Genomic DNA, 13,308 nt, shown 5'->3' on the forward strand with positions numbered 1-13,308 from the left:
GGTGTGTGTGTGTGTGTGTGTGTGTGTGTGTGTGTGTGTGTGTGTGTGTGTGTTATAGACAGTGAGAGAGAGCATTTGAATGATTTGTCATCATCATGCTCCCGTAGAAGCGTTTAACTGGGTGAGGAAGATTTGTAGGAGAGATGCTTTTGTGTCTGACAATGTGTCTTCTGCGTGTTAGAAGTTGAAGACAATAAAACAAATAACAACAAAAAAGAAGAAGAAGATAAGGTAACAAAAAAGAAATCACCATAGACAAACGAGCAAACCCCAGTGTTACAAGATCGTCATCATAACCAGCTACCCACACGATTAACAAAAACAACAAGACAAGATCATGTGAAGTAAAAATAAGTAAACTTGTTATAATAATCGTTTAACTCCAGTCTGTTCTTCAACATACAGTTGTTAGCTGCCCCAGCACCTCCACTACTATATCAGCTATATCCAACAACCAACGCAACCACTACTACTACCACCACCACCGCTATTGCAATACATGCACTTTACCACCACCTCCATCACCACCAACAACAACAACGCAAACTACAGTTTGTTTCACCTACCGCGGCACGCCACACGAAACAATAAAGCAGTTACTTAAAATATAAGAACCTCCCCCCCTAAAAAAGACCCACAACAACAAACAAACAAACAAACCCTAAAGGCACTTACATAGGAAGGCTATTACTTATCTATGAAAACTGAAATCTAACCTTTTCTCTTTTTCTATTCCTTCCCCTCCCCCTTTCCAATCTCTCTTTTTACTTGAAACACCCAACCACCAGGACTCTCACCGGCTGACCTTGTACCTGTCCATCTCCGGCTACACCATCTCCTGTGTGTTGCTCATCATCAGCATAGCCATCTTCAGCGCCTTCAGGTAATTTCTGTCAAAGTTTTGGGTTGAGATTTTATGCACCTCTCGACCTTGTGCCGGTATTCTTGGAGTTCAAGAAGTCCCCCACCCGAGAAGATCTGTGGCTGTATATTATGGGAAATCTCCCCACCAGATCGGGCGAGGAAACATCGAAGCTCATCAGCGTGCACATCAGCTTTGCGACCAACTCCGCGGGGTGACAGGCGCATTAACATGAAACCAAGACCTTGATCAGATGAGAATTTAGTTGAGTTTGCAACACATAAAATAATGAAAATGATAAAACCTTTTTGGAATGAATTCTGTTATGATTTCTGTCGACAGTGGCCTAAAAGCACCTACAACTACATTAAAAATCTGCTACGTTTACCTTTTTTATACAAAACCTAACGTGCATTTGCCCATGGACTATTATAAAATCAATTACTTCAAACAGTAAACATAGTGCAAAATAAATAACCTTCAATTCCCGCAAAGTGAAAATCCCTCTTCAGGGTTCATGTTTTGCCATGGTTCCAGCGAGTACAATTAAAGTTGCCGTCTGTGAAGCCATAATTAAAAATGTAACAATAGGTGTTTTACTGCCCCATAGAGACTATGAACATTTGTGAGGTATTATTGTGGAATCAGGAGCTTGTCAAGATAATTAAAAGAAACCGGCTTTTTCCGGCGGTTTGGCAACTATTAATGAATTGTTGTTTTATTGCTTATCACCTTATATGTTCATTAATTTAAAAAGCACATTGATGTGGGGATTTTACCTAAATGTTTTCAGTTTCCAAGGACTCTCAAGCTACGTATGCAAATCACTACACTTAGGCGGCCATTTTCTCGCAAATTTTACCTCTGATTCCAGGTGACCCTCAACTCCTTTAAGTCCAAATATTGCAACTTCTGGGCATTTCTTTTATTAAAAAGGAGAGAAATGAAGGTGGTTTTAAGGTGATACCGATAACTCTATATCTTCAAAAATGGACAAGCACCTGATTCCACCGCGTCGTGAAACATTTTTTAGAAGGTGGGCAGATTAAAACCCTCTCAGTCAGGACCAACCCCGACCAAAAAAGGGACAATTCTCAGCAGACAAACGGAGATAATCGACAGAGAACCTCCTTACACTGTAATCGAACTCATATCCTCTGCATGCTACGGTGAAGCACCTAACCGCTGCACCTCAGACAGCATATGTGACGCCGTGATGAAGTCAAGATGGCTGGAATAGTTTGAAAAGTTGCACAGCATTAAGGGGTTTGTTTGGTTTAAGGGGGTTTAAACACACACTTAACGATCGATTCCTGTGATACGAACCGATTGTTGTTGATATCTGGGTGCTTTATGCTTAATGTGGATTTGCCTGAAGTCAGCACAGATGAAAATGGTGAAATGGTATAGGTTTAACGCCCCTAGCAATGCGATTAGGTTATTTAAGAGGCGGAACCTCTGAGTTAAACATCCGTCTCCGAACGGACCGAGCTTACTTTACTTCCATCCGTCGCTGATACCCTTTTGGGTGTCGCGGGAAGAAAGAGACGTCTCGCTGCCACCAGCTGGAGAACTCGGATCCGGGGGATGCCATGAGTTGTATAGCGTTTCCCTGACTCCATCTATCCAGGTCTTTCTCGGTCGCCCTCTGGCCTTGCTGCCATTCAATTTTTTAATGCTGGCACGTTGTGCTGGATGGTGAATTGGTAATCGCATGAGATGTCCGAACCATTTGATTCTTTGGTGTTGAATGTGACCGTGCCAAATGGGAAATTCGTATAAAGTGCCTTTCCCAAGGACGCAACGACGGACCGAGCTGATGCTCGAATCCCCGAAGCCGTAATCTCAGAATTACAGATCCGATATCCTAACCACTAGGCAATCGACGGTACAGCCAGCACTGGAATCATCTCACAATTCACTATAGATTGAAAAAAGTAGTCAGTTTGCATGCACTTGTAACGCTTTACTGCATTCCGAAAGATGGTGCGTGTGTCATTCCAACATTAGCAAGTGCAAAAATGTGTTGTATACGTATTCCTAATTGGCACTGTTTTTGGCTTTCTCGGATGCCGATGAACGCCAAAAATGACATAGTTGCTGCTGTTTTTTTAGATACACCCCTGATCTTATGTAAGGTAAAATCTAACACCTAGCCTTCCTGGATAAGGGCAAAAATCTCAGAGGTCCTGTGTGCCAGTCGCACACGTCAAAGATCCATTGGTGGTCCTAAAATAGATAAGAGTAGGCTTCGGTCGCCATCCAGGCAAAATTCCAAATTCCTACCAAACTGAAAATGTTTAATGTGTCCCGCGCGCTCATATGATTATGCAGTTGCGAGCACCGTAAAATATTTACCAAAGCAAAACAATGGTGCGGGAGAGCTAAAATAATCGCGTATCCCTTGAAGGTACACAGCTAGACGATAACTCCCCTCGATAGCCTACACATTCCAGTTGGCCATTTCAGCTACCCAAGGATTTTAGCATCACAGCCTCTTAGGCACGTGCAACCATCGTTTGCTTGATATATTTCTTGTTAAATTTTCTTTGTAGGTTATACTGCAGTTATTATTTGTGTACTAATTCGACTTGAAAGACATGGATTCGGTTCCTCCATGTGCAGGGAGCGCAATATCTCGTCATTCTGTTGTTCTTCCTTCCTTTAAAATTGACCCCTATATATAATATAGTTCAGTTTAAATTTGAAATTCCGAGTCAATGCAATCACCCTCGACTGATCTAAAATCTGTCGATGGGCGTGTAAGACATTTACGTTCGAGGTTTCTGGCATAATAATATTTGTCTTTATGTGGTGTTTTACAGGCAACTCAGATGTACACGGGTCCTGCTTCACCAACATCTGTTCGTCTCCTTTGTCCTGACGGGCTTCATGTGGATCTTTTCCAACGCTCAGTTCATGATCAAGCCCGAAATGCGGAAAGACAACCCGGTGAGTGAATGATACTTGTTGTGCTAAACTGCAGAGTTCTTCATTTTTTGTCCTGATCTCTTCTTCATTGGCATATCATTTCCACTCATATCTCATGTCCCCAATAATGTTTTTGAAACAGCAAAATGATTGATCAGTCTAAGGAATATGCTCAGTATAACATACGTAAAAAACTTCAAAGGTTACCTTGCTTGCCTGGTCACCGTTTAACGCCGAAATGAATACCATGTCGATGACGTAGTGGGTCACGTCTTTCGACTTTAAATAGCAATATCACCGAATAAAAAGACGACATTCTTTTAGGTCAGATGCACCAGAAGCTATCAAGCCAGGTAAAGAATTTTCAGCTTAGAATCATTAGTAGAGTGAACGGTTTTCTTACTACAAAGTGGTCAGATCCACCCAGAATAGAATACTATGTTTGTATCCGATTTTGTCGGACGACCGTTTACGATAAGTGAATGCGCTCATTAATAGAAGTCTAGAATAATAAACTATTACTTCTAAGAAAGTATCTAATCTTTTGCGTGTGAACTGAACATAATAATGCGTATTCAGACGCGATATCTCGAATAAAAAATGTGCGGTTTCGTCATTTTTTTCGGGTATCTCTTTTAAAGGAAAAGACGTTGATCTTAGAAATTCTCTACAACGCTTGCATTTTCCTACAAAAGTTTTCTTTCTTTTGCCGTTCCTTCTCTTATCAGCTTGTTAACCTCTTGAGTGAAGCCAGAACCCCATCTTGTATGCATAGTAATATTAATAATATTATTGCAGTAGATCGGTGTGTTTGGCGAATAACACAATTAGCTAACACAGTGATTTGTACAAACTCATTCCTTGACGGCTAGGTCTTTAGTTTATTCATTTTTTAAATAGAGAATACAAAGTCATGACGAAAATCGGTAAAGCAGAAGCTTTTGTTGAAAAATTGATTTTAAACATCAATGCTACTGGATTGCAATGTTTCCCATTAGAGCATGGTTTGTTTTCCAACCAAAATTGAATTGTTCTGCAAGAATTGTGCAAAGATAAAATATTTTTTTCGTACACCTTTTCTCATATAACCTGGAAAATGACAGTCTTTATAGAAATACCTTCGTTGGTACAGTGTAGTGATACGTTACTTAGAAAAGGCATAACATCAACACTTGTACTTAGAATAGAGCATGGTCCAGTACTTAAAAACGTAAGCAAAAGGAAAATAAGGTGACTTTATACGTACGAACCATTGCCTAACTTATCTTCCTATAGCTTTGCTTGGTTGAACTGCAGTTTCTTTTTAAAACATGTTTCTCTATATATTGGTTTCAGGCTTGGTGTAAAGCAATGCACGTGATCACTCAGTACTTTTCTGTGAGCAACTACTTCTGGATGTTCTGCGAAGCTTTCTTCCTACACACCATCATTGTGCAAGCTTTTTCAAAGCAGAAGAAGCTTCTCATGGCTTGCTACTTCATCGGATGGGGTGAGTACATTGATATCAGTCTTACACTGCAGTATTTACTAGCCATAAGAAATTCGTTGTTTTTTCAGGGGTTTCTAGACGAAACAGTGAGCATGCCACTAAACGTCTATCAAATAATTCAAATGTTGAATTAACAAATAGCAAGGGAACTCAAAGATTAATACACGACATACATCAAATTTATTACACTTGCGGATCAGGTTTCAGAATAAAAAGACAAATTACTTTCAACCTGACCAGTAATAATTTATTTATAGAACCACCAGCCATACATGTCCAGGTACAGTTTTAGCCTAAAGTACTTTAAAAAAGGAACGCAAAGAAATGCTCCGATGCTGTGTGCCTGAGGATGCACGCAAAGTTAACATCGAGTTGGCTACCTCAAATATTTTTTCAGACCTGAGACTATTTACTCACAGTATTCACATTAGCTTGAAGTACAAAGTGTTGTTAAATAATATAGCTTTGTGTTTCTTTATCAACCAGTTTTGTTTTAAGCTTCCTATAACTCATGAAGGGTCCAAATGGGACGACGGATGACTATCCATGCTCCGACTTAACCCGCTTGTTGTGTATCATAAGAAACAACATTTTGTAGAATCAATGAACGCTAGACAGTTTCCCCTTAGATTTGTAGCAGCGTTTGTTTGTGGCATCTGTTTTGATTTGTACGAGATTGGAAACCTACACGCTACCTTTACCCATCTGCATTTCTCACTGACATGCAAGATGACCTGTTTGTTATGTGTAGATAGACTGTACTTGGATGCCAGAGATGGGAAAATCGAAATCAATTTTCAACGGTTGTTTTTCTTATTGAAGTTTTAAATAGTCATAATGTTGTAGACGACAATGCTTCAAGGCCCCACGGAAACATAATTCTGACTTTATCAAACTTTCTAAAGATGCAAATCAATACATGTCTAGACCCCTATTATTACAAACTCGAGCACGACTTTTTTTCATTACTTTCTGATGTGGCAGTTCTGAATCACTGACTTAGTTGTGTTCCCTTTGGATAAGCCTACCCCCCGCACCCACCCCTAGTCTCTATCGTTTCTGATCTTCATGACATAAAAGTAAAAGTCTTTTCGGAAAGATAGTTGTCGCTGTAGTTAACCCAGTTATCAGAGAGTGATGTGATAATGGTAAGCGTCAGAGCTAATGGTTCAAATTGTGGGTTTTGAGGTCAAGAAACCTTTTTTTCCTCTTTGTTAATCACAATGGCAGCTGTCCATTATGCATGATAATATGTAATATCGGTCTTTAATCAAATAACGTTTGAAAAGCTCAGTCCTCCAATTGAGTGACAATTACTTTGGTAAAGAGTTACCGTATCAATAGAGATCAAGCAAAGTCACAACAGTGATCAGTTGCTATTTATGTCGGGGATTTTTTTTTTGTAGTGAGACCTTCAAATTTAAATGCTTAAATTACGATGCAACAGACAATGAGATTTTAAAAATTGATTTATTTTAGGGGAAAGTGATTGTTTTTCGAACCTCATACCAGTATCGGTTTTTCTTTGTTGTTGTTTTTTAAAAATTGTATTACCCTTATACAAATCTGGACAGAGTTTATGACTTTTGTGGCCACTCGAATCTCTGCTGTATTAAACTAAATAATTTTTCGTTGTGAGGACGGAAGTATTTGTAAAGTTTTTTCTCTTCGTCTGCTGGGAGTGTCTCATGGGGTCTGCCTTTGGACCCACCGAGACAGTGCACTTGTTCATTTTCATCAAAACCCTTATAGCAGAAGAAACCAGACGTCTCGTTTTTGTAAAAGTTGTCATCCGTGTATAGTTTGGGTATCTTTAGAAACTCCTCCACCCTCTGCATGACTGCTAACGGCTTGGAAATCAGATCATCTCCATTTAGAACCAGGATCTGGCTACGATTGAAGGTGTCAAACCACGGTGCGAGATGCTTATAATACGTGCTCACCACCACGGGGTATTTGTTTTCGCTGATGGCGTCAGATCCTTCAATGTTGTAGAAGTTCTCCAACGATACCGGTGACTTCGTTATCCTCTGGGCATAGGCTGAGAGAATTCGGACAATAGGATCCCTGACCAACACAATCAGTTTTATGTTTGGGAAATGTTCCTTCATCTGTTCCCTGGCGTTTGGGGTGATAACATATGCTGGGGTTTTCTCTATGGTGACCTGGTTGCTGGATGGGGTAAAGAAAGAATGAAACACTAATGGAATACTGGAGACCATACTTCAGAATATCTGATCCGATTATTTTTCATGATTAAGCGTGGAAACAGTTCGTAAATCGAGAAAAAAAAGTAATTGACTACTCTTCCTAGCACACGGGGAAAGGAGAGCGTAACATATATGCCGTACCAGGAATAGAAGGATTACGTCATAAAGAAATATAATGCCTGTTAGAGAATAATTAATATTATGGCGAAAAAGTATCTTCGTGCATTCGACAATCTGAGATTTTTTTTTACAAGTATCACTTTACCCGGTACTTCAAAGGTGCCTGGTTTTCGTCCCTGACTTTTTCATATCGATGGTGTCAAGAGGGTTACAGTGCTCTTTAAATGTCAAAACTATATTCGAGTTTCTCTCTTTTGCTTTCCAAGTCGGACAAACGCCATTGTCTTAAGTTTTTCTCACAAACACCTGAGAATGTGGCGAGGGGGAGGGGGGGGGTGTGAAGATAAAAACAGAAGGGAGTCGTGCAAAAGAAGGGAGTGAAGATCAAGTCACAAAAGAAAATGGCTAAAAATGGATATAAAAAATATCCTACCAAGAAGCATTTAAAATAGACATCTTAGCTTTGATATTCTTCTTTCCACCCCTTCCACGGTCCTCCTCATTCTTGTCTTCGTCGTTGTCCTCGCCGTTGTCGTCGTCCTTTTCTTCTTTCTTCTCTTCCTCCTCCCCTCCTCCTCTTTTCTATCCGTGCTACTGCATAAATACAACCATCCAAAAAAAGATAGAATAAAGATCAGGGCACTGTCATGTAAGCAATTCAAAAATTTCGGAGTAGGGAGAAAACATAAAACACGACGATGTGCGAAAGGCACACCAAAGGAAAACACGTAAAACAATCTAGAGAAAACAAAAACGAAATCGATGATAACGTCAACGACGGCAAAATAACGACATCAAAGATAAAGACAACCTTAGCAATAATAACAACAACAATGTCAACCGTAACAAAAGAAAAAAAGTCCTCGCACCTGTAAGATAAGGGCATCTGGTCCCTGTACCATCCATAACCCTTAACAAAGAACTCCTTCATGTCATAAAAGTGCGTCTCCGGTCCGCGGGTGATCACGTAAGGATGTAGTCTGAGGTAGGTTAAAATTGCCCTGGTGCCGCACTTTGCGAAACCAATGACCACGCACTGAGGGAAACGTTTCTCGCGTATCTCCCCCATTGGTTTCGAGTACGATGGTGCGACCACACGCAGAGGGAGTGGCTCCGACCATCTGGTTTGTTGTGGGCCTTGTTCTCTGAAGGCGATGGTAGCCACAAGATACAGTATAAGACATAGTAGTACACACACTAACACCAGGATCTTTCTCAGTTGTTCAGTTTTATAGAATTTGACTAACATTGTCAGGTTCTAATTTATATAAGTTCAACACACTATAAGGTACAAAAAAGTTAGTTAAAGTCATCGATAGTTGGTCCAAAGGTTACAGTAAAGAGTACGGAAGAAGGGAGGAAGGAAAGAAAATAATTATATCATAGCGAACAAAGGTTTGTCACAGAAAACGGTGTACTGCGCGCTGATTGCCTACCAATGTAGTTCAAAAATCCATCTTCATCATTGCTTTTAGAAGGAAATGTTGCCTTATTTTAAATAACTTGCTGGGGGGTTTTACTCGGGGTAGAAATAACCTGACTGAAAAGCCTCTAATAAGAAAACGATAGCAGAAAAACTATATTATAAAGATCCTCTCACAGCAAACAGCGTTAAAAGATCACCTCTTTGTACCCAACTTTTCTTGCTGAGCTCAACTCGTGCAGTTGTTGGGAACAGCTTGGATATTTTTAAAATATTATTATTATTAACTGGACACTTTTGAGAATGGAGACTTTGTTAATGTCGATGTGCAGAGGAGAAAATGAACGCGAAAGGAAAACAATACTCTATTTGAGGGAATCCTCTTGCTTTTAGCACCATCAGAGCATCATTATAAAACACCTATCTTGAGTACCACCTTTTTGTGTTCTTTACAAAGACTTCAAACTTGTGAACTTATCGCAAATGTAATAATATTCAGACTTCAAAAGGGAAATCTGAAATTTAAAAAACCCATAAACTATCAGTACATGAACTGTATGATCTGTTTACAATCTCAAATATTCCATTGCAAGGTTATTATTGCCACACTTGTGCTTGGTATATGATAAGCTGCTTAAAAGTAGAAATTTTTGCACTTTCATTTGGACGAATTTGTTTATACAATCTTCTTAAATAATAATTCAATTGTTCATCACACCACCACGTCCAAATCCCTAATCACTCAGCAACTGTCTACTCGACTGCTCTTGCTCACATCCACGCGAACTAATCACCTTGAGAGCGTACGTTTTCTTCACAGTCGTAAGATGTAATCTTTGACATAAAAATAAATAAATCAGATCCACTTTTTCCCCCTTTTGTTGTCTTCTACTTCAGACGAAGTCGTCCCTGTGATACAGCCAATCACGTCATTGAGAAAAAGTTGACACTTAGTAGGATCTTGCCAAAATCAATTTTCACACTTAACTCCTTGTCCCGTTCCTTCTCCCGAACTGCTCGTCAAACACCTTGGGTAAGGAAATGATTTTTATGGGCACAAACTTTTGATGGATCGAAGTCTTTAACAAGTCAAAGGTGTGCCTAGTAAGACGACTGTTGATAATGCTTGATACTCTTTTGGTGAGAGGTAGCTTGCTTTATACTCTTTTGGTGAGAGGTAGCTTGCTTTATACTCTTTTGGTGAGAGGTAGCTTGCTTGATACTCTTTTGGTGAGGGGTAGCTTGCTTTAAGGGAAAGTGTCACTCTATGATTGATTCTGCATAGTATAATGTTAATACTGAAACAAAGTCTTTAATTCAGTGTTTAGTAAGAAAAGGCAAACTTAGGTTTGTTTTTACACTTTTAGAGCTAGAAATAACCGCCCAGTTGTTGTGGTATTGTTTTTTATGTAGGTGTGTATGTATGTGTGTGGGGGGGGGGGGGGGGGGGGGGGGCTTAGACCGACCCTTCTCGTCAGGGCCAATTAGAACTAAGAGGACTACACAGGAAATAAGCAGAGTTATTCGACAAAAATTTTCCTTGGACAGGGATCGACCTAATCGCTACACCACAGATGCCGGTGTGTTGGCTTCAACGCCAAATCCAATATAGCGAAGTTATTTACAAGGTTGGGGGCCCCTTAAATTACCACCAATCCTCGCTGGGATCAAGCTGAAAGAAATAATGTTTTGATATTATGCTTAATAAAAAGCTTCAGAAATGAAAGTTGGAGTTTTCCCTTGAGCCAATATAGAAAGAGGCGACAATTGGGGGGAACTTGAAAGGGTGAGGGGGGGGTAGTTGTTTGCTAAGATGATAGAGAAGAGACTTAGACTTTGAGCAAAGTTATTTTTATTTCTTGTTTATAGTTTGCGCATTCGCTCAGATCGCTGGTTTTTATTTTAATTGATTTCATCTTGCTGGTTTTTTGGTAGACTTTAGACAAAGTAAAGTTTAAAAGGTAGAAGACAATTCGCCTTTGGGAATCGAACTGTAATTGAAAACGTGCGTTTCTTTCTGCAAAGACCTCCCCCATTGTAGAATTTGAACGTATGAAAAAATGTCTATTGTTGACAGATTTACAGAACTCAATAGGAGCAACGGGACTAAGGGATGATCCTTGAGCTCAGATAGTTTTAAACTCAGCTGCGGTACAGATGGCTTTGGTACCAATCTGCATTGGGTCGTTCCTATGCTTGGGTAGTTTAGGTCATTTTCAAGTCTTTCTAAAACAGGGCTCGGTACTATCGGGGGGGGGGGGATTCAAAGGTCTTACTCTTAAATGGCCGCACAGTATTGAAAGAAATGTTTTACCCTTAGCGCACAGGGATTAGACTGAGCGGGTTCAAACTTAGCACATCGGAGCTGTTTGTACACGGCAGATTGTGTACTTAACACTTGCTCCTCAGATGTGAGCATGTACGGGCTCAATGCGTTCACAAAGAACATTACCGAAGTCAACGAGCACAGTCGCATTTGTCTTCCAGGGTTAATAGGTCCTGCTTGGGTGTCGAAGTCCCCTAATGTTCGCTGAGCACTCAGACTGGGCAAAATGGTCCCCAAGAGTTGAGTTGATAGGGTCAAACTGTACAATCATAACTCCTATCACTTACAGTTGACGTCATATACAAGGACTGGGGCGACAGTCAATCACCGAGACATGAAATCTCCCCAAATGCGTTTCCCTTTGTCTGTTTGAGGAAAGAGGGATACACCGACATCAATTGTGACCATCTTGTGCTGACGAAAAAGCAAGCATGGCCAGTAGAAGGAACAAAGAAAAGAAAGAAAAGAAGAAGGACGTACCAGTGGCGCCCTCACTCTTTTCGGGTTTATTGTCCTGGGGGACAAATGGTACCGCCAAGAGCCCTTAAGTTATTATAGATTCTTGATATGGACGTTCTTGTATTATCTCAACCTTATCTGACCCTGGCACTTCGATGCCTTAGAATTCCAAAGTCCTGTCTGACATTTTTGGATGTTTTAAATCACCTAGGCAGTGAGGTCAGAAGCCAAATATTACATCTGCTCTATCAAAATCTTAAGATTATCTGGAGTAGTTATCTAGATATTCAAAGAATTGTATTCGAAAAAGCTTGACAGGTAGCGAAACTCATTTTTTAACGTCAAATTTATCAAAACTAGGAGATGAGCTGATAGAATTTTGTAATTTTAAGGTAGCGACTTGTGCGATGTTCATCCAGTCTCTAAACTATAGCGTCTGTTGTGCAATGTTTATGCTCTTCACTATTGCACTCGAGGATGTGGACTCGATTTCAAAATAATAGAGACGTTATTTTAGTGAGTACCCTCCCATGTCTGCTGAGATACTGTATTCTTCTCATCAATAACAATAACAGTAATGATGATGGGCGTTCAAGAAACCTATCATGAGGGTTCCATATCTGTTCAAAAGTCAGTGTTAACGATAGATGGTGTATTTGTGACTCTTGTCAAAACACCGACAACCACCCATAAGTGCAAGATTCTTTACCATCAATCCAGCATGATAATTTCAGGAGAGAAATGTCTTCCTGTGCTATTAAAAAAATGAAGAAGACAAATTTTGGCAAAAGAAGAACAGGGTCATGTGAAATTGTACATGTCTAGCGTTAGACTCTTGAATGCGAGCAAATATACCAAGAGTTACTCTGAAAATTTTGTGAATCCGAATTCCAAGCAAGCGGGAAAGCTGTTTAGATCCTTGAAAGTTTTTTTTAAAATAGCTCCAAACCTGCTTTTTGCACCTTGCGTTTTGTTTATTGCTGCAACCGAGAGGAATGTTATGTGAAGATTTCTTTTCTTTCACACTATTTTTACGGATTACTTAAACTGTCTCATTTCGTAAGATTTTATAACTAAGGCTATCACTTACTGTCAGTTCCACAAGGCTTCTTAAGGCTTCCACAATTTTCAACTGATAGGGTTCAGATTTCGAATGATGTCTGTACAACCATATTGCAACATTTTGTCAACATCATATAAGCACAATATTTAAAAAAAAATTTTTTTTTAGGGGGGGATTAATTTTTATAAATGTCACACCCCAACCCACCCCTAAAATTTCCGCGTTTTTCCTATACAGTACACACACGCTGCTAAAACAAAACATGCAGTTTTCTTGTTGACAAAAATTTTGTATTTTGTAAAAGTAGCAGTTGATGATCTTTTAATAAATAACAAAGAAATCGCTTTAAAAATGAAAAAGCCTCAGTTATTTTTTTCAAAGTCCTAAATTTTAAGGTCACCGTTACATCATATATTTATATATAT

The 13,308-nt window shown here is 39.6% G+C and overlaps 3 protein-coding genes across 3 annotated transcripts in view; 2 read left to right on the forward strand and 1 right to left on the reverse strand.

The window, feature by feature from the left end:
- LOC101850239 (calcitonin gene-related peptide type 1 receptor) overlaps positions 1-5,779 on the forward strand; it is a 15,328-nt gene extending 9,549 nt beyond the window's left edge. The window contains exons 2-5 of the mRNA XM_013080936.2: positions 789-883; positions 3,688-3,814; positions 5,129-5,282; positions 5,769-5,779. Of these exons, the coding sequence (XP_012936390.2) occupies positions 789-883; positions 3,688-3,814; positions 5,129-5,282; positions 5,769-5,779 (387 nt within the window). The remainder of the gene's footprint in view (positions 1-788; positions 884-3,687; positions 3,815-5,128; positions 5,283-5,768) is intronic.
- Positions 5,780-6,575: 796 nt separating this feature from the next.
- Positions 6,576-8,171, reverse strand: LOC101850470 (heparan sulfate glucosamine 3-O-sulfotransferase 3B1-like). The gene has a single exon (XM_013080940.2). It carries the CDS (start codon positions 7,502-7,504, stop codon positions 6,860-6,862), a length of 645 nt encoding a protein of 214 aa, XP_012936394.1. The 5' UTR covers positions 7,505-8,171; the 3' UTR covers positions 6,576-6,859.
- Positions 8,172-8,695: 524 nt separating this feature from the next.
- LOC101850709 (calcitonin gene-related peptide type 1 receptor) overlaps positions 8,696-13,308 on the forward strand; it is a 19,604-nt gene continuing 14,991 nt past the window's right edge. The window contains exon 1 of the mRNA XM_005095589.3: positions 8,696-8,736. Within this exon, the coding sequence (XP_005095646.1) occupies positions 8,696-8,736 (41 nt within the window). The remainder of the gene's footprint in view (positions 8,737-13,308) is intronic.

Source organism: Aplysia californica, unplaced genomic scaffold (assembly GCF_000002075.1).
Source record: "Aplysia californica isolate F4 #8 unplaced genomic scaffold, AplCal3.0 scaffold00107, whole genome shotgun sequence".
NCBI classification, from domain to species: Eukaryota; Metazoa; Mollusca; class Gastropoda; order Aplysiida; family Aplysiidae; genus Aplysia; species Aplysia californica.